The sequence below is a fragment of the Somniosus microcephalus genome, chromosome 6 (assembly GCF_052327205.1).
Source record: "Somniosus microcephalus isolate GS21.2 chromosome 6, FLI_Smic_1.0, whole genome shotgun sequence".
In the NCBI taxonomy this organism is placed as follows: Eukaryota; Metazoa; Chordata; class Chondrichthyes; order Squaliformes; family Somniosidae; genus Somniosus; species Somniosus microcephalus.
In genome coordinates this window covers 238,648,070-238,675,852 of record NC_140992.1, presented here as the reverse complement: position 1 = coordinate 238,675,852, position 27,783 = coordinate 238,648,070, and the positions used below count along the sequence as shown (strand labels likewise).

General features: G+C 44.5%; 1 protein-coding gene across 7 annotated transcripts in view; it reads right to left on the bottom strand.

The window, feature by feature from the left end:
• Positions 1 to 27,783, bottom strand: part of banp (BTG3 associated nuclear protein) — a 354,489-nt gene that overhangs the window by 129,582 nt on the left and 197,124 nt on the right. For 3 of the 7 annotated variants that reach the window (XM_085991608.1, XM_085991605.1, XM_085991604.1), the window contains 2 exons: positions 21,682 to 21,816; positions 16,693 to 16,764 (listed from right to left, as the gene is read on the bottom strand). In XM_085991608.1, the coding sequence (XP_085847734.1) occupies positions 16,693 to 16,764; positions 21,682 to 21,816 (207 nt within the window). Of the gene's footprint in view, positions 1 to 13,024; positions 15,405 to 16,692; positions 16,765 to 21,681; positions 21,817 to 27,783 lie in introns of those variants that run through there. The other 4 variants (XM_085991609.1, XM_085991611.1, XM_085991607.1 and 1 more) reach the window with 4 other exon arrangements.

The following is a 27,783-nucleotide window of genomic DNA, read 5'->3' as shown; positions in this document are numbered from 1 at the left end:
ATCCTGTACTTTACTACAGTAGTACAAATCATTCAGCTTCTCTGATGCAGTTTCTTGCGTGGCTTCACTTTCATTATCATCACCAAGGCAGTAATGTCCAACAACAACAGGTTGCATTTATATAGTGCCTTTAATGTAGAAAAATGTCCCAAGGCGCTTCACAGAGACATAAAGATAAAATGGATGCCAAGCCAAAAAAGGAGATATTAGCATATTCTTAATAAGTAAGGTTGTAAAAGGGAGGGAGACAGAAAGGTATGAGGAAAAAAAATCACCAGCGTGGGAATCCAGGCAGCTGAAGGCATGGCCACTAATGTAGGCCTTTAACGTAGTAAAACGTCCCAAGGTACATGGCAGTCTGACTGAGCTGGACAATAGAGGAGAGGCATTGCAGGAGGATGGTATGGTTGATCATGACAAAGACTGCAGAGTGGTCGATCAGAACAAGGAATGATAATGCATCACGATCACAGTAATAGAGAAAGTCACTTATGACTTTGGATAGGGTTATTTCGGGTCTGAGTCAGGGGCAGAAACCTGATTGGAGGTATTCCAACAGGGAGTTACAGGTCAGATGTACATGGATCTGCCAAATAACAACACGTTCAAATATTTGGAGAGGAAAGTGTTGGAGATGGGGTGATAGTTTGCAAGGACAGAGGGATTGAGGGAGGGATTTTGGAGGAAAGGTGTGATGATGTCAGTTTTGAAAGGGCACAGTACCCAAGTTGGGAGAACTAGTTATGATGTCAGCTCCCATGGAGAGAGGGGTCAAGAAGGGTAGTTGGTTGGTCAGGAGTTTAGTGGGAATGGGATTGAAGGAGCAGGAGGTGTATTTTTTTTAAATTAGTTTATGGGGTGTGGGCATCACTGGCAAGGCCAGCATTTATTGCCCATCCCTAATTGCCCTTGAGAAGGTGGTGGGGAGCCGTCTTCTTGAACCGCTGCAGTCCATGTGGTGAAGGTACTCCCACAGTGCTGTTAGGGAGGGAGGTCCAGGATTTTGACCCAGCGACGATGAAGGATCGGCAATATACTAAGTCAGGATGGTGTGTGATTTGGAGGGGAACTTGGAGGTGGTGGTGTTCCCGTGCGCCTGCTGCCCATGTCCTTCTAGGTGGAAGAGATCGCAGATTTGGGAGGTGCTGCCGAAGAAGCCTTGGCGAGTTGCTGCAGTGCATCTTGTAGATGGTACATACTGCAGCCACGGTCGCTAGTGGTGGAGGGAGTCAATGTTTAAGGTGGTGGATGGGGTGTCAATCAAGTGGGCTGCTTTATCCTGGATGGTGTCGAGCTTCTTGAGTGTTGTTGGAGCTGCACTCATCCAGGCAAGTGGAAAGTATTCCATCACTCATCTTACTTGTGCCTTGCAGATGGTGGAAAGGCTTTGGGAAGTCAGGAGGTGAGACACTCGCCGCAGAATACCTAGCCTCTGACATGCTCTTGTTGCCACAGTATTTATGTGGCTGGTCCAGTTAGGTTTCTGGTCAATGGTGACCCCAGGATGTTGATGGTAGGGGAGTCGGCAATGGTAATGAATCTATCCCATTTAGCAGGGTGGTAGTGCAACACAACACGGCATCCTCAGTGTGAAGATGAGACTTCGTCTCCACAGTGACTGTGCAGTGAACAGATGCATTTGAGACAGGTAGATTGGTGAGGACAAGGCCAAGTACGTTTTTCCCTTGTGTTCACCACCTGTCGCAGGCCCAGACTGGCAGCTATGTCCTTCAGGACTCAGCCAGCTCGGTCAGTAGTGGTGCTACCGAGCCACTCTTGGTGATGGACATTGAAGTCCCCCATCCAGAGTACATTCTGTGCCCTTGCTACTCTCAGTGCTTCTTCCAAGTGATGTTCAACACTGAGGAGTACTGATTCATCAGCTGAGGGAGGGCGGTAGGTGGTAATCAGCAGGAGGTTTCCTTGCCCATGCTTGACCTGAAGCCATGAGACTTCATGGGGTCCGGAGTCAATGTTGAGGACTCCCAGGGCCACTCCTTCCCAACTATACCACTGTGCTATCACCTCTGGTGGGTCTGTCCTGTCGGTGGGACAGAACATACCCAGGGATGGTGATAGAGAAGTTTGGGACTTTGGCTGAAAGGTATGATTCTGTGAGTATGACTATGTCAGGCTGTTGCTTGACTAGTTTGTGGGACAATTTTGGCACAAGTCCCCAGATGTCGGTTAGGAGGACTTTGCAGCATCAACTGGGCTGGGTGTGCCGTTGCTGTGTCCATAGCCGGTTAGGACTTTGAAAGTGCATCTGTAAGTGATATGGGGAAAGAGTTTTTTCCCCCAGGGTGCATGCAAAAGTGGTGTTGGCATGGGGTAGTAAGCCACATTTATTTACAAATGTTGCTTCACTACGGCAGTAAATTTAAATAATTTCAACAATTATCTAATTGGATATCTTCCTAGCATCAGGAAGCTAAGGTGCAGTGTATGAAATTGTAACCACTGAATAGTTAATTGATGTTCCAAATACAAAAAACATCTATATTGCTTTTACATCCAATAGTTTGATAATAAAGGCCTGATACATGTACTGTTTCAGTACAGTCACAACCTGGCATCCGCCCATCAACGTGGAAAATTGTCCAGGCATGTCCCGCCCAGAAAAAGCAGGATGAATCCAATCCAGCCAATGGACAAAGGAGCTGAATTCCAGAGCAGAGGTGAGAGTGACTGCCCTTGACAATAAGGTGCATTTGACCGAGTGTGGCATCAAGGAGCCCTAGTAAAACTGAAATCAATGGGAATCGGGGGGGGAATGCTCCACTGGCTGGAGTCATACCCAGCACAAAGGAAGATGGTTGTGGTGGTTGGAGGTCAATCACCACAGCCCCAAGACATCGCTGCAGGAGTTCCTCAGGGCAGTGTCCTAGGCCCAATCATCATCAGCTGCTTCATCAATGACCTGCCCTCCATCATAAGGTCAAAAATGGGGATGTTTGCTGATGACTGCACAGTGTTCAGTGCCATTCGCAACTCCTCAGATAATGAAGCAGTCCATTCCTGCATGCAACAAGACCTGGACGGTATTCAAGCTTGGGCTGATGTGTGGCAGCTAACATTCGTGCCACACAAGTGCCAGGCAATGACTAACTCCAACAAGCGAGAGTAACCACCGCCCCTTGACATTCATCGGCATTACCATCGCCAAATTCCCCACCATCAACATCCTGGGGGTCACCATTGACCAGAAACTTAACTGGACCAGCCACATTAATACTGTGGCTACAAGAGCAGGTCAGAGGCTAAGTATGCTGTGACAAGTGTTGCACCTCTTGACTCCCCAAAGCCTTTCCACCATCTACAAGGCACAAGTCGGGAGTGTGATGGAATACTCTCCACTTGCCTGGATGAGTGCAGCTCCAACAACACTCAAGAAGCTCGACACCATCCAGGACAAAGCAGCCTGCTTGATTGGCACCTTATCCACCACCTTAAATATTCACTCCCTCCACCACTGGCGTACCGTGGCTGCAGTGTGTACCATCTACAAGATGCACTGCAGCAACTCGCCAAGGCTTCTTCGACAGCACCTCCCAAACCTGCAACCTATACCACCTAGAAGGACAAGGGCAGCAGGTGCATGGGAATACCATCACCTGCAAGTTCGTGGGAATGGCTGACACTCTCAGATGCCACCAATTCGGAAACCATGCATGCCGGCCTCACAAGTAATTTCATTTTGAAGCATCTTTAAAGTATATGTAACACGTGAAGATGAACAAACTTGACTGAACAGAACCCATTTTCATGGATGTAACTATGGTGAAGTCAACATAGAAAATTCAAGTTCTGGATTATTGCCCTCTGCAAACACACCATAAGGGATAGCCATCATATGTAGAAATGGAGTTTGACTTTAGCTTTTGGCATGGTAGAGGATTTTTTCCAAACTATGCCACTACTGAAACTTACTTACAGAATTGTCAAAAGACAACCTTCAATGCCACTAGCTCAGAAACTGCAAATTACAGCTGATCAATATATTTTTCAAACATAGATTACAGGCACTGCCACACAGATGGGGCAGAGTAACAAAGATATTTTTGAAAATTATTTTGAATTTTTTGATTAAGTAACTAGGAGGAACGATGAAGGGAATGCAATGAATATTGTCTACATGGATTTTAGGAAGGCGTTTGACAAAGTACCACATAGAAGGCTTATGGAATAGGTGGGTCAGTGGCAGCTTGGATAAGGAATTGGCTTAAGGACAGAAAACAGCAAGTTGTGGTAAATGGCTGTTTTTCAGACTGGAGGATGGTAGACAGTGGGGGGTTCCCCAAGGGTCAGAGGTAGGGCCACTGCTTTATTTGATATATATATATATAAATGACCTGGATATTGGAATACAGACTAGAATTTCTAAATTTGCCGCTGACACTAAACTTGGGGGTGATACCAATCGACTGCAACAGGATATAGAAAGGCTAGCAGAATGGGCAGACAAGTAGCAAATGGAATTTAATACAGAGAAGTGTGAGGTGATGCATTTTGGCAGAAGGAACAGGGAGAGGCAATATACACTTAATGGCACAGTTTTGAAGAGTGTGCAGGGACAGAGGGACCTGGCAGTTAATGTGCATAGGTCCCTGAAGGTGCCAGGACACATTGAGAGAGCGGTTAGCAAAGCATATGGGATCTTGGGCTTCATAAATAGAGGTATTGAGTACAAAAGTAGAGAAGTTATGCTGAACCTTTATAAAGCGCTGGTTAGGCCACAACTGGGGTATTGCGTCCAGTTCAGGTAACCACACTTTAGGAAGGATGTGAAGGCCCTCGAGAGGGTGCAGAGGAGATGAACAAGAATGGTTCCGGGGATGGGGGATCTTGGCTACAAGGACAGGTTGGAGAAGCTGGATTTGTTTTCATTAGAGCAAAGGCGGTTGAGGGGTGATTTGATAGAGGTGTGCAAGATTATGACGGGTTTGGATAGACTAGACGGGGAAAGGCTGTTCCCACTAGTTGATGGTACAAGGGCTAGGGGACACAGATTTAAGGTTTTGGACAAGAGATACAGGGAGGATGTGAGGAAAAACCTTTTTACGTAGTGAGTGCCGAGGGCCTGGAACTCGCTGCCAACAGAAGTGCTGGAAGCGGAGACACTCAATGTTTTCAAGGGGAGACTGGATAGGCACTTGAGAGAAATAAACTTGCAGGGTTACGGGGATAGAGCGGGGGAATGGAACTGACTGGATTGCTCTACAGAGCCGGCACGGACTCGATGGGCCGAATGGCCTCCGTCTGTACCATTATGACTCTACATTTGCTGATGTACTTTTACAATAAATGTACCTTTGCTACGTGATTATCAGTGGTGCTTTTCAGTAATGTGCGTGCAGCATTTTTTGTATTGCAATAGATGCAAATTTTTTTAATCAAGGTGATTAAATTAAATGTACCACAATGTCCTAACTTTAGGTTTGCTTACCTGTACTTGTGGAAGTACCTGGAGGCAACAGTGCTGTAAAATGCAAGTTATAAAATCAGTATCTCTGGTTTAAGTGTTGGAATCCCAACAGGGACCGGACTTTGGGGATAACTGAAGAAATTAAAATATCATGAAGACAGCTCTTCAGTCTCCAGAACTTAAAAGTCTTATGTTTGCAAGAATGCAGTGAGAGGCACCAATGCCAGGAATTAAACACTTTCCATTTCACATCATTAGGCATTCCCAGGTCATGTAGTCATGCACAACATGGTTAGATGCAGAGCTAAGCTCCCTTTACTCTGCCACAATAATGCATCTCAGTCCCAACATTTAAGAGAACTCCCTAACTGTATGAATGTGGCAATTGTGCTTTTCCTTTTCCCACACCAGCCATTATATGGCCTCTGCGGATATGCTATCAATTTATTGCCAAATTGAGGGCAGATTTGTGCTGTGGGTCTATGCTCACTAGGAACTGGATTGAGACTGTCCAAACGATTCATTTTATTTCAAAAGTTAAAATATTTAATTTTTTAAACAATGGCACAGATTTTGCGGTCAGTGGCGAAGGGACGACGCTCACTGCTGACCTTGAAGAAAGCTGCCCACAAAGATTTAGTAGGCTCTAGAGCGTCGATTTCCCTTATTCCAACATGACTTTCAATCTGGCTCCATGTATAGGGGATCTATGACATCCAGCAACAGTGAAGTCATCAAGCAGGCTGAACAGCCAATCAGATTGAATAATTTTCACAGACAGCAAACCAGAAAGTAAAAAGCATGGATTATAATTCACTTTTTAATAATTTTACAGAAAGCAAAATAAAGATTGGGACATTCACATGGGATTAAGGTAGAAGCTGAAATATCATAAAACAAACTTTAAAAAAAATTAAAATTAATTTGTTATTTTAAAAATTATGGAATTTTTATCATGGAATGGAGGGAATGACACTCTACACTTATAAAATTCGTTTTTCAGGGCCAGAGAGGTTGTTCAGCAGTAATTATGGCTCAGTTACACATCATTCAACAAGGTTTAACATTTTCAATGGTTTTTACAGTGAGAATAAAGCATAAAAAGTTGAAGTTCATGTCAAGTCACTGATTCTGTGTTGACTGCATCTGTGAAGAGCGCAACACTGCACCCTGTGGAGGAGCAGGGTATCACTGACAGCAACTTCCAGATTTCCATGTTTAACTGCGCATGTGCGGACGCCATAAGTTGCTGTCAGTTTTACACAGTAATGACTGCAAGCGCTGACAGTTTCGCCGTCATTATATCTGCAAATTCCGGGCCATTATGTCCAATCAAAATGCATGACTGATCCAAGTCAAATCAAATGTTTGCCTTTTTACTCATTAGCTTTCTTGCCCAATTTTTCCTCATTCCTTTTCCTGTTCTATGGGTGCAGTCACCCTCTGGTAGCAATATTCATGTGTGAGCCTTGACATTGACTGTCACAAGCTGTTGAACCATGGAACACCAACACAGGGTGAAATTATCATAGGTGAGACCAATCCTGTCCTCATCTACCATCCACATGTGCACTTTCAGTGGGGTTTGCTAGATAACAATCAGAAGCATAAATCTTGGCCAATTTTTCCCTTTTGAATCCTGGGGTGCTGAGGCCATTTGTACTGCTCCAACCACCATCACCAAGTCAAATCAAATCAAATCAAATCAAATCAACTTTTATTGTCATTGTTAGTGCACAAGTGCAGTACAACGAAATGTAGGCTTGCGGCTCCCGAGAGTGTACAATTTGGATTAGGACACTTAAACATTTCAACATACATTTGTACATATATATTAGCATAAATATGACCATAATAAAGTGCATCGGCAGATGTGCAGGCTTTAGTGTTTATTTGTGGAGTTCAGTAGGATGACAGCCCTGGGAAAGAAGCTGTTCCTAAATCTGATCGTACGGGTGCGAATGCATCTGTAGCGTCTTCCAGATGGTAGGAGGGCGAACAGACTGTGGCTGGGGTGGGTAGGGTCTTTGATGATGGACCGTGCCCTCCGTAGGCAGCGTTTCTGATATATATGTTCTATGGTCGGTAGCCGGGTGCCGGTAATGCGTTGGGCAGTTTTGACTACCCGCTGCAGGGCTTTCCGGTCATGGGAGCTACAGCTGCCGTACCATACCGTGATACAGTTTGTCAGGATGCTCTCTATAGTGCAGCGGTAGAAGTTAGAGAGGATCGGGGGTGACAGATTACATCCCTTCAGCCTCCTCAAGAAATATTATAGGCGCTGCTGGGCCTTCTTCACCAGAGAGGAGGTGTTGAGGGACCAGGAGAGGTCTTCCGTGATGTGGACTCCGAGGAACTTAAAGCTGGCCACCCTTTCCACCTCCACCCCATTGATGTGGATGGGGGTGTGACTTCCGCCTTTGGACTTCCTGGTCCACGATTATTTCCTTTGTTTTCTTGGTGTTAAGGGCCAGGTTGTTGTCGGCGCACCACTTCACGAGATGCTGGACCTCCTCCCTGTAGGCTGACTCATCGTTGTTGGTGATCTGGCCTACATCCGTGGTGTCATCTGCAAACTTGATGATGGTGTTGGAACCATTAACAGCCACACAGTCGTGGGTGAAGAGGGAGTAGAGGAGGGGGCTCAGCACACATCCTTGTGGGGCCCCCGTGTTCAGGGTCGGGGGGGGGGGGCGGTGGGGGAGGTGTGGTTGCCTAATTTGACAGACTGGGGTCTGTTTGTTAGGAAGTCCAGGGTCCAGTTGCAGAGGGAAGTGTTCAGGCCAAGAGTTTGGAGTTTGGTGGCCAGCTTGTTGGAGCTTGGTGGCCAGCTCATCTAATTCAGTACAGACCAGTATCAAACTTGGGACTTCCTGGTATACAAATCACTCACTATGTAAGCCTGCCAAGCTCTCGCGAGTAATAATTTTAAATATATGCACATCAAATCAACTGTATCAATCTTAAAAGACTACACAGAAAACAATGACAAAGTTTGCCAGGCCTCTCTTTCGCCACAACTCAATCCCAAAATTTGTCAATAGCTTGCTGAGTTACTTAACCATCACTTGCTTAAGCATACACTGAAACAATGTTTCTAACAAAATCTATTTGGTTGTTTTCAAAATTATTTCACAGAACGCTAAAGGACAAATTTCAAAGCTTTTTATCGTTAAGTTTACATGGTGACTTAAAAAAAACAAAGGCTATGTGCGTGTACATGTGTTCATGTAAGACAGGGCAACATAAAAAGCATGAAAGACTACACATCCATTGCTGCTTTGTTGTGTATAAATTATTCTCTTATAAACTTCAGGAAGTGAATTGTGCTGTGTGGTAAGAGAGACAAAGTATCTTTCCTCATTCTAATTTGAGTTCTTTATTTAAAAGTTAGTAGAATTTTAGAAGCAAACAAAGCATCTAAGTAGTTCCTGATTAACATCTGTGTTGTATTTTCTTCCGTTGATAGTTAAAAAATGTAAGAATTCTAGTTACATTCTAAGCATTTCTGAGACAGAGAAAAAGAAACAAAAAGGGCTAGAAATTCGGTTTCGCCCCAGTTGGGGTGCTAAATTTTAAAAAGTTGTAGAATTAACGCCAGGTGCTAATCATTCTGTTCTCCCGTTAAATTGATTGTCAGCACTCCAAGAAAAAACTGGAATGCTAAATCAAGCGCTAATCACCTAACTTAGGGCGCTAAACACATAGAGCGAGGAGCTACCCGCAGAGTAATAACCCATTTCAGGTGCAGTCCAATCGGGACTCATCATTCACACTGGCCCCTTCCAATTCTAAAAGGGGAGGTTCAATCATTCTGCACAACCTCATTCTCAACATTGCTGGCTCTGAAGGCAACCTCCAAGCAACTCAACAGCTACACTTCTTATCCTCATGGCTGATCCCAGTCCCAGCGAGAGAGCTCGCCGTTTCAGCTACCAGGCATTGGTAGCAGCAGTCAAAAGAAGGAGGGCAGTGCTGTTCCCGGCCACTGGTAGGAGGTCATTGCCCCAGGTCTTCAGGGCAATGTGGAGCGAAGTGGCCCAGGATGTCTCGACCAGCAGTGTGGTCCTCGGGAGTGCAGTGCCATAAAAAATTCAACGACCTCACTCGGGTGGTCAGGGTGAGTACATGCTTCAACAAGTCCTACGTACCAGCATCTGAACCTCAGTCTGTACACACTGCACAAACCTTATTGTAAATCAGTGGCCCTGTTGTTATCCTCTATGGCATCCATCTCTATCTCTCCACTAACTCTCAGTCTCTCCACTGTCTCTGTGCTGTCAGACTGCTTGTCTCGTAACCAGTCTTAGTGAGCTATAATTTCCTCCAGTAAACATCGGAAAGACCAAAGGCACTGTCTTCAGCCTCCACTATAAATTATGCAGCCTTGCCACTGGCAACTGTCTCAGGCTGAACCAGATTGTTCTCATCCTCAGTATCGTGTTCAACCCCAAGCTGAGCTTTTAACCTTGTATCCTCTCCATTACAAAAACTGCCTACTTCCATTTCTGTAACAGCGTTCACGATTATCTCTTCCTTGGACCATCTGCGACTGAAACCCCAGACACAATTACGCCAATGCTCTCCTCACCAGTGTCCCATCCTCCACCCACCATGAAGTTCAACTCATTCAAAACTCTGCTGCCCATATCTTAACCCACACCAAGTCCTGCTTACCCATTAACCCTATCCTTGCTGACCTACATTTGGTCCCGGTCCCCGAAACATCAAATTTAAAATTCTCATTCTCTCCAAGGCCTCATCCCTCCCCATCTCTGTAACCTCCTCCAACCGTTTCTGTTCCTCTGACTTCAGCCTCTTACGCACTCCACCCCCCACCTCCACCTCACCCCGCCTTCACATTTAGAGGCGGAGTCTTCAGCTGCTTAGGTTCCAATCCCTCCCGAAGCTCCTTTGCCTCTTCACCTCCCTCTCCATTTTAAGACCCACCTGTTTGATCCAAGTTTTTTGACACCCCTTCTAATCTCTCCTGCTTTGGCTCAGCATCCTTTTTTTAGGCATCTGTTTAGCACCTCAGGACATTTTTCTATATTAAATGCAATTTGTGATCCACCTAGTATTGAGGGCTGGACAGCTAAAAGATTTGTAGATATAATAATAATTGATTGTTTCCTTACACAACATGCTAATCAGGTACTTGATTTTGTTTTTAGTAATAACCTTCAAGAGGGGGAACACCTGTGCAACAATAACCATAATATTATTAGATTCAACGTGATCAATCAAACCAAAGATATGAATGTAGGAGGTATGATCAGTAAGTTCACAGATGACATGAAAATTGGTAAATAGCGAGGAGGGGAGCCTCAGGCTACAGGACGCTATAGATAGGTTGGTTAGATGGGCAGAACAGTGACAAATTGAATTTAACCCTGAAAAGTGTGAGGTGATGCATTTTGGGAGGACTAACAAGGCAAGGGAATACACAATGAATGGTAGGACCCTAGGAAGGACAAAGGATCAGAGGGACCTTGGTGTGCATGTACATAGATCCCTGAAGGCAGCAGGACAGGTAGATAAGGTGGTTAAAAAGACATATGAGATACTTATATTCTGTGCCTCGGCTAATGAAGGCAAGAGCAGGGAGATTTATGATGGAGCTGTACAAAACGCTAGTTAGGCCACAGCTGGAATACTGTGTGCAGTTCTGGTCGCATCCAAACCATCGCCAACACCTTCACCGAAGCGTATGAGTGCATGGGCCTTACACTAAACATCTGTAAGACAAAGGTCCTCTACCAAACTGCCCCCGCCACACAGTATTGCCCCCCAATTATCAAAATCCACGACAAGGCCTTGGACAACGTGGACCACTTTCCATACCTTGGGAGCCTACTGTCAACAAGGGCAGACGTCAACGACGAAGTCCAACACCGCCTTCAGTGTGCCAGTGCAGCCTTCGGTCGCCTGAGGAAGAGAGTGTTTGAAGACCAGGACCTCAAACCCGGCACTAAGCTCATGGTCTACAGAGCAGCAGTGATACCCCGCCTTGCTGTATGCCTCAGAGACATGGACCATGTATAGCAGACACCTCAAAGCACTGAAGAGGTACCACCAACGCTGCCTCTGCAAGATCCTGCAAATCCATTGGCAGGATAGGCGCACCAACGTCAGTGTTCTTGCTCAGGCCAACATCCCCAGCATTGAAGCTTTGACCACGCTCGATCAACTCCGATGGACGGGTCACATTGTCCGCATGCCCTATACGAGACTCCCAAAACAAGCGCTCTACTCGGAGCTCCGGCACGGCAAGAGAGCCCCAGGTGGGCAGAGGAAATGCTTCAAGGACACCCTCAAAGCCTCCTTGAAAAAGTGTAACATCCCCATCGACACCTGGGAATCCCTGGCCCAAGACTGCACAAAGTGGAGGAGAAGCATCCAGGAAGGCGCCGAACACCTCGAGTCTCTTCGCCGGGAGCAAGCGGAAGCCAAGCGCAGGCAGCGCACGTTAACCCAAGCACCCCACCCACCCGCCCCTTCAACCACCGTCTGCCCCACCTGTGACAGACTGTAGGTCCTGCACTGGACTCATCAGTCACCTGAGAACTCATTTTTAATGTGGAAGCAAGTCATCCTCGGTTCCGAGGGACTGCCTAAGAAGAAGCAGAAGAGATAATATAAGACAGGCTTGATGGACCATAAGGTGGTTAAGGTGGTTAAAAAGGCATATGGGATACTTATATTCTATGCCTCGGCTAATGAAGGCAAGTGCAGGGAGGTTATGATGGAGCTGTACAAAACGCTAGTTAGGCTACAGCTGGAATACTGTGTGCAGTTCTGGTCGCCACACTATAGGAAGGATGTAATTGCATTGGAGAGGGTGCAGAGGAGATTCACCAGGATGTTACCTGGGCTGGAGCGCTTCAGCTATGAAGAAAGACTGGACAGGCTGTGGTTGTTTTCCTTGGAGCAGAGAAGGCTGAGGGGGGACCTGATTGAGGTGTACAAAATTATGAGGGGCATAGATAGGGTAGATAGAAAGGAACTTTTCCCCTTAGTAGAGGGGTCAATAACCAGGGGGCATAGTTTCAAGATAAGGGGCAGGAGGTTTAGAGGGGATTTGAGGAAAAACTTTTCACCCAGAGGGTGGTTGGAATCTGGAACTCACTGTCTGAAAGGGTGGTAGAGGCAGGAACCCTCACAACATTCAAGAAGCATTTAGATGAGCATTTGAAATGCCATAGCATACAAGGCTACGGACCAAGTGCTGGAAAATGAGATTAGATTAGATAGGGCTTGATGGCCGGCGCGGACACGATGGGCCTCTTTCTGTGCTGTATAACTCTATGACCAGTTGGCCTTTTTCTGTCCTTCATTTCATATTATATTATACTTAACTACATTATAAACATTTATTTCTATTTATGTACACTAGGCAAAATTGTAAGTATCTTTGTACTAAATGAGGAAAATATCAATTAATTTTCTTTCAAATTCTATTTGAACAGAAATTAATTTTTTCAACAAACCAATATTTTAAAACATTTTCATAATATAAACAAGATATAATGTTGTTAGTTTCTATTGAAGATGAACAAGTGCAATGTATAAGCCGTCACAAAAAATACGTTACACAAATTTAATCAGAGTATTTTTTACTTTTATTAATTCTTAAAAAATGCACAGTAAGTGCTTGGATTCTCAGACAAAAATATTGCATCAAGTTATGGTCACAAACTTATAAATCCTTATGGACCCTTTTATCAGTACATAACTTTCAAATCAAACCCATGGCATTACTGGGCTCAAACCTCACAGGCAAGAGCAAATATAGGCTATGGACATGCGCTGGAATATATTTGAAAGAGAGTGCATCTATATCAAGTCATTCATTTTTAATAAAAAGATCAAAAATAGCCATATTTTCATTCTGTCTTGCTTCTGCTGTTGCTTTCTGTGAAGATGATGTGTTGAAACTGGGGATTTATACCAAAGTCTAATATGGCGCAATTAAATAGTTTCAGAAATATATATGGAGGGAACACAGATGACATGATTGTGTTTGTAACATAGAGAACTAAGTTAAAGAAAGCTGACTGTATATGCAACATACAGAAATATTTTGCAAAATAAGATTAAAAAAGGAATCGTATATACCTTCTACAAGAAGGAGCTTGCCTGTACAGGAATACAACCAAAATGTATCAGCATTAACAGAAAAGGTACTTTCAGAACACCATGAAAGAAAAATTAAGTGAATATGCCATCATAAAATCTACAGTTACTGCCAAATACTCAAGCAGAGGTCACAGAAGATCATTAACCTAGCAAATTTAATTGCAATAAATATAGAAGGCAAACCAGTGCCTGCGACTGATGGTGAGGAATTATAAGAATTAATTGCCTAGCTCCTGTCAAGTTATAAAATTTAACATTTTACAAAAATAATTGCAACTTATCACAACATAGATAGAAACTCGGTAATAAAATTAAAAAAGAGGCTAACAGTGGGTGTGAACTGACTTAAAATGCAAAAAATCACTTCACTGATCAAAGCCTTTTAGCCACAAATGATGTGTCAGCGTGACATGAAAATGTGTTACTGCTTGGAGGGGGAGGATGGACAGTAACAGTGGAAACGTCAGGGAAGCTAACTGATAGCAGAGTGACCTTGGCAACTGCCACTCATGGACAGCTTGTACGAAAGGCTGATATTTAAAGATATTTTGTAGACGAGAATCATATACATATAAATTCACGTGTAGCCATTGACCAAATAATATTACCCATAATTACTCCTGGGTAACTAAAAAGCTAAGACTTGTTCAAAATGCAGCTGCGAAGGACAGTCAAAAGCAGTTTTGACTAAGTTTTGATAACAAACAGCCACAGACTGCGAGTGAAGGTTAAATCATTAAATAACATATTATAATGCTGTATAGAACTTAGAATTCGCTTAACAAAACTAATTGCAACGATATTTAAAAAATAATTCGTATAAGGACGTAAAATGAGAGAGATCATGGAGATAAGGTATTTATCTGCTAGATTAAAGTGAGATAGTTTGGATACCTCAAGAATAGTGAAACAGCGCTGATATAGGCCCTTGGTATAAAGGCCTTGTACCAGGGAAGCTAGAAATGAAAGAGATAAAGTAAATTCCAATGGGGTTAAAAACTATAAACACGGTAACACTGAACATGGTAAAGTTGGTGGAAAAATACTGGAAAGGCGGGATGCTACCTTAGCCTGAGTGACAATGGTATTTTGACCATTAGAACCAATTAAAAAAGGTGATTTTGTTAAAGACCATATATGGACACTGGCCAAACCAACTTTTGATAAGAAAAAGGTTAAAACCTCGATACCCAAAGAACAACTTCGCACAGACATGAAGCGAGGACAAAGGAACAGACTTAAGACAACATCATCTGTGTCCGAGAGGTTCCAGAGACCAAGGGCTGCGAGCTACTAGTTAAAACTATCGCCTAATATTAAGTATATTATGCTGTATGCTTAATAAATCTTGATCTATTGCTCAAACACACTGGCTGCTGCCGATTGGTGTCTTGTCCAAGAACTCAGACCATTAAGATCTTACAAGCTCCTGCGATGGAACTTGCAAAGTATAAGTTGGGGCAGGGCCAGTATGACGATCATCAGTCTCAAAAGATGTAGGCATTAGTGAGAAGTTGTCAGTAGAGTCACTTCTATAGAAAATTGTATCAAAATATTGGCCTGTAATTTGCGGTCAGTGGCAAAGCAAAGGCATTTGCCGCTGGCCCCAAAGTAAGTTTCCCACAAAGTTCTCACGATCTCTGTGGCAAGAAGTTCAGCTTTTCCGATGTGCAGTTGAAATCAGCGTAGTTTAGTGGGAATCCCATAGCGATGTCAACAAGCTGTCTAAGCAGCCAAATCAGAATGCAGAACCAGGAAGTAAGCTCCTTTGATTCTAACTTTTAAAAAATGTTAGAGAGCAAAACAAAGATTCGAGCTCTCACATGGAGAAAAGGTAAACCTGAAATAAAGATGAACAAACTTTAAAAAAAAATGATTTTATACTTTCTTAAAAATTTTAATTTTTATTAAAATGGATAAATTTGACACTCCACAAAATTAAAATTAGTTTTTCAGGGCCATCACGTTTGTTTAGCAGTCAATACGCTGTTAAAACCCCAGTTACACCTAATCCAAAAGGGTCTAACTTTTAATGGGGTATTGAACAGTGGTATTACCACGGAAGAGCTGAAGTTTTCTTCAGTTTCCCTGATTTCACAGATTACACTGACTGCCGGCTGTGGGGGTGGTTTGTGGGGGGGCGGGTACAGTGCAGCCAGTGTTGGAGCAGTGAATGACTGACTGTAACATCAGGATTTCCACATCAAAATGCGCATCCTGAAGTTGCGGTCAGTTTCAAAGGGGTAATAACAGCGAATACTGTTGGTTCAAAATACAGGATTGAGCTGAGGGCAAGTTATATCATTGATGGTTTCCCCAGTATGCTCATGTTCTAATAAAAGCCAGAGCCTGATGAGATCAAATTCTAATTTGGTAAATAACCAGTCAAGTAGTTCTGAGGAAAAGAGATGATTAACAATTGTTCACAGATATGTGGTCAGATGGAGAACTTCCATCACACTCAACAGTTACGTTATGAAATAGATGGCAAACACCAACAATCTGTATATTTCAACTGCATGCAATGCACTGGGGGAAGTGGCTTTGTGCTGCATGTTAGTGCTTGGATTTTTTTTGTGTTAAAGAACACAAAATAATAAAAAAGAGCAAAAATAAAGGTATGATAATTTGTGAAATTCCTATGTATTACATGATTCAAATGGCACAATAATAATACATAACATTGTCATTATGCCTGGTCAAGGAGGAATGTATTTGTATTTTAGAAATGAAGGCATTCTGGCAATCTGAAATGTAACACAATGACCGTTGATGCGATACAAGATTAAAAAGAAAAAAATTCACCTCATCGTGAATCATACTGTGGCAATATCTATACCCAAGTACAAATCAATATGCACTAAAGTTGGTATTAAGGACCACCTGTGTAGAAAGAACATGCAAGACCAGTACCTAATATCAATGCCAATAATACATTTCTGACTCAGTCTTGAACCTTTATTAGATTACCTGTCTGCCAAGAGTACCTGCAGGTAATCCTGAAAGAGGTCATTATAAACAAATTTCATAACACAAGTTTAATGGGTTTCTCAGTGGTATCAATTTAGTCAAGTGGTGCTAGTGAAGGGCGATCAGAAAATCAAAATTAAGCATTGCTGCAACCTTACCTCGCTATCCTGAGTGATTTGTACTTGTTCTCCCTGTGGTACCTGAGCGATATGCAGGTGCCCCTGTACAGCCAGTAGACAGAAAAGGCATGGAGGAGGAAGAACAAAAATATTACTGACTGAAAAAGATCACAAGGATTCAAAGAGCTTGCTTGCAAACAATTCAAATTTAAAGTTATATAGAATGACTTAGTGCTTAACCTTAATAGCTAGAAATTGTGGTCGGAAGCGTACCTCCGGAGTACGCCTCCGACCCGCGTAACAATTACAAAAGTGCCTGCTGCTGGCCAGGCTGCAAAAAGTTGCAGTCTCAGGCCTCGAGGCGGAGGGCAGCGTAATGGCCCACGGACGCAGGCGGTGCGGAAGCATACCTGGGATCACGTGGGCCCGGTCCTCCAATCAATAAGCAGAATTCCATTTCAATCATTTACGAAGGGAATCCCCTAATGATATGCCATGGAATACCTAAATCTAATAATTATACAATGTACAGAATTGGAATTTTATTCATAATTACCTTCATTCCACCAACCTCACTAAATTTTTTGATAATTTTATACATCATTAAAAGTGTAACCCTGGTCAATATTTGTATAAACTCATTTAATACAGTGTATGTGCATAATTTAGGATGTGAAAATGTCTAATTAAAACCTTAGATATCCCCTTACACTGATGTAAACAGGCCCTGCGCCTGCTTGCATCAACTGCAAGACTTCCATGCGCAATCGCTGGCCAGTCGCTGGGCAAATAGCCCAGCTCTGTCCCAGTGATTGCTTTTTTGGGGCCCCCACGGATGGCCTGTCAACACGTACTTTGACAGGCCGCAAGTTCCGGATTTCGCACATGCATAAGCACATGTGGAAATCCCGAACTTGCAGGGCATTGCAAAGGGAATATGACAGCGTACTCACTTCAATTTCAGGGCCCTTGGCATTTAGGCAAGTGATATTGATTATTACCGCTAAATAAGTACTCACATTATCATATTCAGTTGGAGACTGCAACCACATACTACTGATAAGGCCATTTAGCTTAACCGTGGTTAACATTCATCCATAAAGGGATGTAAATTAATGTAGCTCCCAAATCGGGATCCTTCTTTGATACTGCTTTTTTCACGTCTGCACATGAATACCTCAACAAGTCAACAGTGAAATACGTAAAGGACACTCTTACGATCATTAGAGGATAACATTGCATCAATAATTAATTCATATGTGCACCTAATTAACCAGTAACACTTTTTAATGCATGAAAAAAGCAGAACGTGCAATGACCCATAAAAAAAATAAAAGTGTAACCTCTATATTCTTCCCCTCAAGTGTCAAGTCTGTTTACTCTAAATTGAGTCAAAAGTTCTCAATTTTATATTAAAAAGAAAGACTTGCATTAATGTAGCGCCTTTCACAACCCCAGGATGTTTCAAAGTGCTTTACAGCCAATTAAATACTTGTGAAGCGGTCACTGTTGTAATGTAGGAATTACGGCAGCCAATTTGTGCACAGCAAGGTTCCACAAACGGCAGTGTGATAATGACTAGATAATCTGTTTGTGATGTTGGTTGAGGAATAAATATTGGCCAGAACACCGAGGATAACTTCCCTGCTCTTCTTCAAAATAGTACCATGGGATCTTATACATCCGCCTGAGAGGGCAGATGGGGCCTCGGTTTAACGTCTCATCCAAAAACGGCACCTCAGACAGTGCAGCACTGGAGTGTCAGCAAAGATTGTGTATTCAAGTCTCTGGAGTGAGGCTTGAACACATAACCTTCTTACTCAGAGAAGAGAGTGCTACCACTGAGCCACAGCTGTCTTGTCTTACTGAAGCACATTTAGCATTAGGGTGTGCTCCCCGATGGCTCACTCAGCTTATCGTGTTAATAGCTGAATTATACGGACCAAGATGGCCCCATATTCAATCCCCAACCTATATGGGGTTGGCAGATCCACCAGGGTTGCTGCTCCAGAGGCTACTCAGCAATCTTGCTGAAAATGGGGATGTGTGGATATCAGTTGTGGGCGGGGGTGCAGGATCAGTTTTGGCTGTGATTTTCTCCCATGGTAAAATAGTCTGTCACTCATGAATAATGGCTACTTCGGTGTGTTACCAGAGACCCCTGTGCAACCAGACACCAACAAGAAGTCAATACCTTCAAGAGAGGAGAAAAAGAAAGAAAATTGCCAGGGAATAAACAAATCCTAAAAAAGAAATTAAGGAGTGAGGTGAACCGTGTCCTTTTTTCCTCCTGCACTGTCTACATTGATTCGCTTAATAATTTTACCCTGATACTATTATTTTTAATGAGAATAGGTTTGCTCCCATAGCCTTTTTTCTTGTTCCATGTTATAAAACATTGAAATATCTTGGTTACCCTTTTCCAAATTATTTGAATTGCCTCCCTTTTTGCAAGTACTGCACTAGAACTGTACACAATAGTTCAAACAGCTATATGGAAAATATCAGAAATGGCAACTACGAAAGTAGAATACTATACAAGAGTCATAGATTGCATATATTACTATAATAAAAATGCAACCATTAAAGCAAAGAATTTTTTTAAATAGTTCACGTGACATGGACTATGTAAATAGGTGAACAATTTCTTGCCTTACTTTTATATTAATCAAGCTAGGAGTTTTGGTGGAATTAGAAGAGGTAGCTCAGAAATTACAGAGAGTTGGACAATATATGTAAGTGAACAGAACAATGGCAGATGAAATTTAATACAGACTAGTGTTAAGTGCTACACATGAGGAGGAAAAATACATGACAACACCATGAATGGTGTTGAAATAGCTTGAGATGAAGCTAACAGATGTAGGAGTCTTGGCAAACCCAACACTAAATATAATCAACTAATGCAGACCAGCAATCAACAAAGCCAATAGGATAACAACCTACATAGCCAAAATGGTAGAATATAAGCCAGAAGACGTAATGATCAAACTGTATAGTATTCTATTCAGACCGCATCTTGAATACAGCATCCAGTTCTGGTCACTAAGAAATAAGAGACATTCAATCACTAAAGGCAGTGCAGAGAAGAGACTGATCCCCAGGTATCAGGGAGCAGTAAATATGGTTGATCTTTATCTATTTCCAAGTTATTTACTTCTGTAGAATGTGACCTGCTCCAAGTGCCAGGATAACATGTTGATTCTTCAGTGAATTTTCTTGCCTGTGGATTGGCAGTTTACACAAACTCAATGCAGGATCTTCCATTTAGAATTGTGTCAAAACAGCACTTTAGAATCATAGGATCTTACAGCTCAGAAGGAGGCCATTCGACCCATGGTGCCTGATTTGGCTCTTCGAAAGAGCTGTCCAATTTAGTCCCACACCCCAGCTTTTTCCCCAGAACCCTGCAAATTAGTCCTCTTCAAATACATGTCCAATTGCCTTTTTAAAGTTACTATGGAATCTGATTCCACCACCCTTTCAGGGAGTGTTCCAAATCTTAATAAATCTCTGTAAAAAAAAAAAAATGTCTCCTCATTTCCCCTCTAGTTCTTTTGCCAATTATTTTTAATTTATGACCTCTGGTTCCCGATCCACTTGCCAGAGGAAATAGTTTCTCCCTACTTGCTCTATCAAAACCCCTCAAAATGTTGAATACCTCTATTAAGTTTCCCCGAAACCTCGTCTGGTCTAAAGAGAACAATCCCTGCTTTTCCAATATCTCCACATAACTCATCTCTGGTATCATCCTGGTAAACCTCCTCTGTACCCTCTCCAAGGTCTTGACATCCTTCCTAAAGTGTGGTGCCCAGAATTGTACACAATATTCCAGCTGAGGCCTAACCAGTGATTTGTAAAGGTTTAGCATGAATTACTTGCTTTTGTATTCAATGCCCTTTCAATTATAATTAAAATGAGAACTTTAGTCACAGTGTCCAGCAGACAACGTTAACATAAAATGAATTAGATCTAAAATAAGTAACTAAACCCAAGCTGCTCCAGCTGTACAATTGGACTTTGACGCTTCATCCACCCTGACTATTAGATTTGAAGGATATGCAGCAGGTTTATATTTCCCATATTGGTAACTTTATCAACCATTATAGTTCTTCATAAGTAAAATCAATAAAGCTCAATATGTACATGCAATCCTTGGATTCAATTTTAATTACAAATGATGCCAAAGACATACAATAAAATATAATCTAAGCCATGCCTCGTGTTACAGATTTTTATTGCTGAAACCATCCATTTCCATCATATCTGATTTTCCCACCAAAATGTCTTCACAACTGCATGGAGCTGTTTTTTAAATATATAAATACAACAGTAGAAATGTAACATTCAATGTTGTAACCTGTCCGGTTTTAAAAACTAATCAACTAGCTCATTTCTAGTTGAAAGTTTTATTATTGTACCTCCAGTGCCAATAACTCTTTAATCTACATTATCAATACCGCCATTCAGATTAACTTGGAACCTACTAGAGGTGTTATCTTTCAAGGAGACGTTAAACTAGACATCTGCCCTCTCTGGTGAATGTAAAAGATCCCACGGCACTATTCGAAGAAGAGCAGGGGAATTCTCCCTGACCAATATTTATCACTCAACTAACACCTAAAAATCAAGATGATCTGGTTATGCATTTCATTGTTGTTTGTGGGAGTTTGCTGTGTGCAAATTGCTGCCACATTTCCGACATTACAACAGTGACTGCACTTCAAAAAGTACTTCATTGGCTGTAAAGTTTTGGGACACAATAGGGTTGTGAAAGGCTCGATATAAATGCAACTCTTTATTTTGTTTAAAGATTATATCGGAGGTAAGCCAGCTGCATATACTGTAATTCACTGTGAACACAAAGGTAAATTCTGCAAACCCATGTTTTCAATGGGGAAGCTGAGTTCAAAGGGAGCATGAACCGAATTTAAGGCTACAGGACTGAAAAGTCAATCTCTAACCCAAGGGTTGATGGAATCTACGATTTATAAATATTATACTGTGGTATATCTTGACAATACTCACTACTTGTTGCACCTGACCATCCTCTCCTATGCGATGAATATGAACTTGCTGAGCATTTGCCAATGCATAGTGGAGTGTTTGTGCCTGGTTCTGCTGTAAATCTCCAGATGACACTGATCCTTGCATTCCCCCTTCAACAAAGTGAAACAGAAAGAAAAAAGCATGTAAAATCAGTTTTCACATCTATGTGGGACTAAATTTAAAGTATCTGATGTTATTACCTCATATCAAAATTATTTTGTATTTTGCATTTTTTTCCCCAAATACAGGCATCAATTTCCTGTATTTTAGCCATGGTTTTCCTAAATTACCTTCTGCAGCAAGAGAATAGATCGGCAAGTGACCTGGTCCCACATCTCAGCCAAAACCCCGCTGAACCCAAGGCTAACAGGTGCATGATAACCGTCCATGGATGACCCATCCTCCAGTTTTCTATCCCTTGGTGAAAAGGTATCTGACAAACCACTTGGCATTTTCAGCAGCAGTGTGGCTGTAATTCAGCTGCATTGTACCAATTATGCATTGTCTCACCTGGCAAGATTTCAAGATTTGACTATATTTGTGGCAATACCAACATTTCGATCATAGACATTATTTTCTATGAGCTAGCAAAGGTAGCATCTCCATCTGGAGAAGAGAAAAGTGAAAAATTCTTGAGAGAAAAGAGCAGGACAAAGTAGTATCGTTCGTATTAATCAAACAGAACCTACAGAAGTGCCCACTTTTTTTTAAACTGGAAGTGAAGGAAGTTTTGTTCTCCACCACCCCGTCTCCAGGCAACTGCACTCTGGAAAAATCTGCAGCAATTTCTATTAAATCAGTTTCTCTTCCAGGTACTAAACTGACTTTCCACTGGAGTAAAAGTCTGGATCAAAAACTAGAAAAGTATAAGGCAATGTTGGGCAAATGGTAATCTATATATCTATTTACATATCTATCTACAGATCTATATCTATGCATTTCTTGTGTATACTTCATACTTATAAGGTTCAGACTTACTTCTTGTAACACTTTCCTTATTACACATTCTTGACAGTAGCAAATCAGACTGAAAAGGTGACCGTCCTTGTCAAAGTTACCAATGTCAGCCTCTATGAGTGCAACTCTCTTTGACATGAACTATCATGCCGTCCTCCTTCTCCGTGGGACTGCCCTGGATCAGGAGTGGAAGGTGGTTGCATGGTGTAGGAGTACTGGGAAGGGGAGAGCCAGGATCTGGGAGGATTGGAAAGCAGGGTGTGGAGGTCCAGTAGTGTCTGAAACTATCAAGGGGAGGACCTGGAGATGTGTAAGTGTTGAAGGTGGCCGGGAGTCTAGTAGTGTTTTGGTGAAGGGGTTGAAATAAAATGAAGGCTGTAAGCCTTCTTCAATTGCCCCCCACCCAGGCCAGACATTTTACACTCTGGGTTTTCCAGCATCAAAGTGGGAATCGTGGCTTGGAAATTTGAACGCGCACATTTTTGGGTGCATAGGGGGCGCAGGAAACTATCCCTGTGCCTGAATGGATTGACCTGAGGCGCACCAGATATTGGGCCTCCGGCCTCATTAACATCGAGCCAGCAAACTGCAAACACCTAATAGGCATCCCCAGTCAGCTCACTGGCAAAGAAGAATGGCTGCAATACCAGAAGCAGCCATCTGGTTAAGCATTTAACGGGGACTGGGAAGGGGGGGGGGGGGTGGAGAGGGGAATGACCGGGAAGGAGGGAACGACCGGGAAAGGGGGCAATCGGGAGGACATGCGATCGAGTCAGGAGGGTAGGCGATCAGGAGGGGTAGGCAGAGGCTGGGATCAGGGAGGTCAGTAGTAGCAATCAGGGGTGGTGGTAGCAGTGACTAGAGTCCATCTTGAAAGCTGTTAGAAGAAATTAGCCTGGCCCTCTCCTGAACCACTAACAACTGTTTTCCTACCACAGAGCATAAATTGTCTCCTCCCTCAAATAATTCGACTGCTCCATCCCATCTTGGATAGAGAGAGAAGTCTCACAGTCAAACTAGCACCCTCCTATTCCTGCACCATCATTCTTCATACTCATACTTGCTCACTCTGTTCCTCCACAGTACTCTCCCTTTGCCAACTCTCTCCAAGGCAGTCTGCAGCGGCACTCAAGACTCCTGCATGGGGGTGCTACTGCCATCCCAGCCATTGCATTCACAGAAGGAACACTTAAATAAACAGACATGCAAATTAATGCTTCTACCTGGCATAAATAAACCTTAAAGCTTATCATTCATCACAAGGTGACAAAATAAAAACCCTGGTCTGATAAACATTGAAATTTAAAGCCTTCTGGTTCTCTCCCATTGTAAATGCTTCTGTAAGGTTGCTGCTGACTTTAAGGCTCAGGACGTACATAGACTTCCTCTTCCTATTGTGCCCAATTGTGTGCCCCTATGAGCGCCATAGGAATGTCCTGACAAGAAGTTCCGGCGCGGAGGTAGTGGTCCCGACAGTGAGCACTGCACAAATTGACCTCGGATAGCGCCTGCAGAGGAAAATCGGGGCTGGAAAATAATGTCCACTTCAAATAAAATGTTGAAGGACTGCTGCAATTCTTACTTGAAAATTATTTTATCACAAAGTTTCTAGTTTTCACATTCATCAGCTCCATAATGAAGTCTGTGTAAATCTGAAATTTATCCCTTTCCTCCAAACATCTTGCTTACAAATTAGAATATATGCTTTTAGTACCTTTGTAGGAATGTCTAGTTCCTATCCAAAGACTGAGGTCCACTCAGGCGCTTAAACAAAACGAAGTTTAGTGGAAACTAACAGGTTTAAACAAGTAACTGCAGGAGAACATCGAGTGTAGGTCTATTCAGTTCGGAGGCTCCACGAAGACTGCTGGCTGGTCCCATGGTTGACGTCATGACGTTCTTCCCGCCAATGGGGGATCGCGTGATGTACGGCGTGACGTCATCGCGTTTACCCGCGCTGTTAAGTAATCACGCTCTGTACAAGTAAACAGTATAAATAAAGATACAGACTCAGGCTGTAGCTAACATGTTGTTAAAGGGAATTATATACCAACGATCTGAGTCCTTTAGTGGCTCCGCCACATGCGCCCCCCCAGAATTGTCTTTAACAGCAAAAGTGAGACGGCGAGGAGGCCTGACAAGCCTGTCCGAGCGACTTCTGTAACCCTGGAGTGGAAGCTGATGGACGGTGGTCGATGGCGGGCAGTTGTGGTGGGTCTGGCACGGCGACTGTGGGCGGTCAGCCCCGTTTTGGCGGTTGAGCGATTTCGACTGGGCGGTCCAGGTCTAAGTGTGCCGGCTTCAGCCGGTCAACCGATGTGGTCCAGTTTGCCTCCAATATCGACCGAAAAGGTTTTGTCTCCCGGCTCTATGACGCAGAAGGGACCAGTGTACGGAGGCTTGAGCGGGTCCCGGTGAGCGTCGTGGCGGATAAACACGTACTCGGCGCTTTTCAGCTCAGTTGGAACGTGGGAGCTCTGTAAGCCGTGATGTGACGTAGGCACTGGAGCGAAACGTCTGGCCGCTTCCTGGTGGCTGACGAGTTGCTGGGATGCGGACCATGGCTCTGTTGGAGATGGGAGGAAATCCCCTGGTACTCGTAGTGGCTGGCCATATACGAGTTCCGCCGAGGACGATTGTAAATCTTCTTTGGGCGCCGTACGAAGACCCAAAAAGACCCAGAGAAGTCTGTCCACCCATCCCGCGCCTTGAAGACTGGCCCGCAAAGCGGCTTTGAGCGACCTGTGGAATCGCTCGCACAGGCCGTTCGCCTGTGGATGATGGGCGGTGGTTCGATGTAGTTTGGTGCCGAGCCCGAGCCACAGCGTTCCAGAGCTCAGAGGAAAACTGCGGTCCACGATCGGAAGAGATGTCTGCCGGTACCCCGAAACGAGCAACCCAAGAGGAGATGAAAGCTCTGGCCACGGTCTGCTGAAGTGGTGGAAACCAAAGGAACTGCCTCTGGCCATCTAGTGGTGCGGTCTACCACTGTGAGGATGTGTGTAAAACCTTGAGAAGGTGGAAGTGGCCCCACGAGGTCCACATTCACGTGGTCGAATCTGCGCTCCGGAACAGCGAAGGTGGCCAACGGAGCTTTTACATGACGCTATACCTTGGCCTTTTGGCAGACCACGCAGGTGTTGGCCCAGTCGCGGACATCCAGGTGCATACCCTTCCAGACGAATTTTGACAACATCAGCCTTTGCGAGGCCCTCATGCCAGGGTGTGACAACCTGTGGATGGCGTCGAACACTTTCTGGCGCCAGGCGACTGGAACGATAGGGCGGGGAACTCCCATGGAGACGTCGCAAAGTAGCGTGGTGCCTGCGGCATGGAATTTGACGTCGGCCGCTTGGAAGTTAGAGGGGCTGGTCCTGTATGCTTGGACCTCTGGGTCTGAGGCTTGATCCGCAGCCATGAGGGCATAGTCGATTCAGAGTTGGACTGCGTGCACAGTCACGCGGGAGAGGCAATCCGCCACCAGGTTGTCTTTGCCGGACAAATGCTGAATGTCCGTGGTGAATTCTGAAATGAACGTCAGGCAACGTTGTTGCCGAGCTGACCACAGTTCGGCGGTCTTGGCCATAGCGTACGTTAGTGGCTTGTGGTCCACATAAGCCGTGAACGGACGTCCCTCTAGTAAGAACCTGAAATGGCGGATGGCTAGAAAAAGGGCCAGCAACTCCCGGTCGAAAGTGCTGTACTTTTTCGTTTCGCCGTAATTGACAGCTGAAAAACGCCAGGGGTTGCCACGTCCCATTCACCCACTGTTCCTGCACTGCGCTGACTGTGTAGTCCGACGCGTCGGTGGTAAGGGCAATGGTGGCACCTGGAAGCGGGTGCACCAGCATGGTTGCATTGGCCAAGACGCCTTTGGAGTCGACGAACGCCCGGTCCATCTCGGCCGTCCAGCTGATCGGATCCTTACCGGACTTGGCCTTGAGGGCCTCGTACAAGGGCTGCATAAGCAGAGCCGCCTTAGGAACGAACCGGTGTTAAAAATTGACCATCCCGAGGAACTCCTGTAGAGCCTTGACGGTCTGCGGGCGCGGGAAAGATGTAACCGCCTCGACCTTCGTCTGTAAGGGGATTGCGCCGTCTGATGTAATGCGGTGGCCCAAGAAATCAATCCACTGCAGGCCGAACTGGCACTTGGCCGGGTTGATAATCAAACCATGTTGACTGAGGCGTGTGAAGAGGGTGCACAAATGGCAGAAGTGCTCCTCTTTGCTAGGGCTGGCGATGAAGATGTCGTCGAGGTAGACGAAGAGGAATTTTAGGTCCCGAAGCACGGAGTCCATCAAGCGCTGGAAAGCCTGTGCAGCGTTCTTCAAGCCAAACGGCATCCGCAGAAATTCGAACAGGCCGAATGGGATGATGACTGCGGTTTTCGGGGCGTCTTGCGGGTGCACGGGGACCTGGTGGTAACCACGGACGAGGTCGACTTTTGACAAAAAGGTATTTCCCACCAAATGGGCCGAGAAATCTTGGATATGCGGGATCAGGTACCGATCAGGAGTAGTGGCGTCATTCAGGCGTCGGTAGTCGCCGCATGGCCGCCATCCGCCGCCGGGTTTCGGAACAATGTGGAGAGGCGAAGACCAGGGACTATTCAACCGGCGAATAATCCCCAGCCGCTCCATCGTGTCGAACTCTGCTTTCGCAGCCGCGAGCTTGCCGGGTTCGAGTCGTCGGGCCCGTGCGTAAACCGGGGGACCGGTGGTGGTGAAGCCATGCGTAAACCGGGGGACCGGTGGTGGTGAAGTGATGTTCCACACCATGTTTTGCAGCCGAGGAGGAGAAAGCGGGCCTGGTCAGATCGGGGAACTCTCCGAGGAGCCGAGTGAAGTCGTCTGGAGGTGGGAACGCACAAAAGAAAGTGCGCGGCACGGCGTTACCGCGGTGGCATGGGATGGAGTGGAACGTGGCCGCATTGATCAACCGGCGGTGCCTGACATCGACTAGGAGGCCGTTGGCGCACAAAAAATCCGCCCCAAGGATGGCCTGCGTGACTTTGGCCGTGATGAATTCGCAGTGGAAACGCTGGCCGCCGAAACACACCTGGACCCGCCACCTTCCGAAGGTCCGCGCCATTAACCGCCGCGAGGGCGGGGCCGTGGCCCC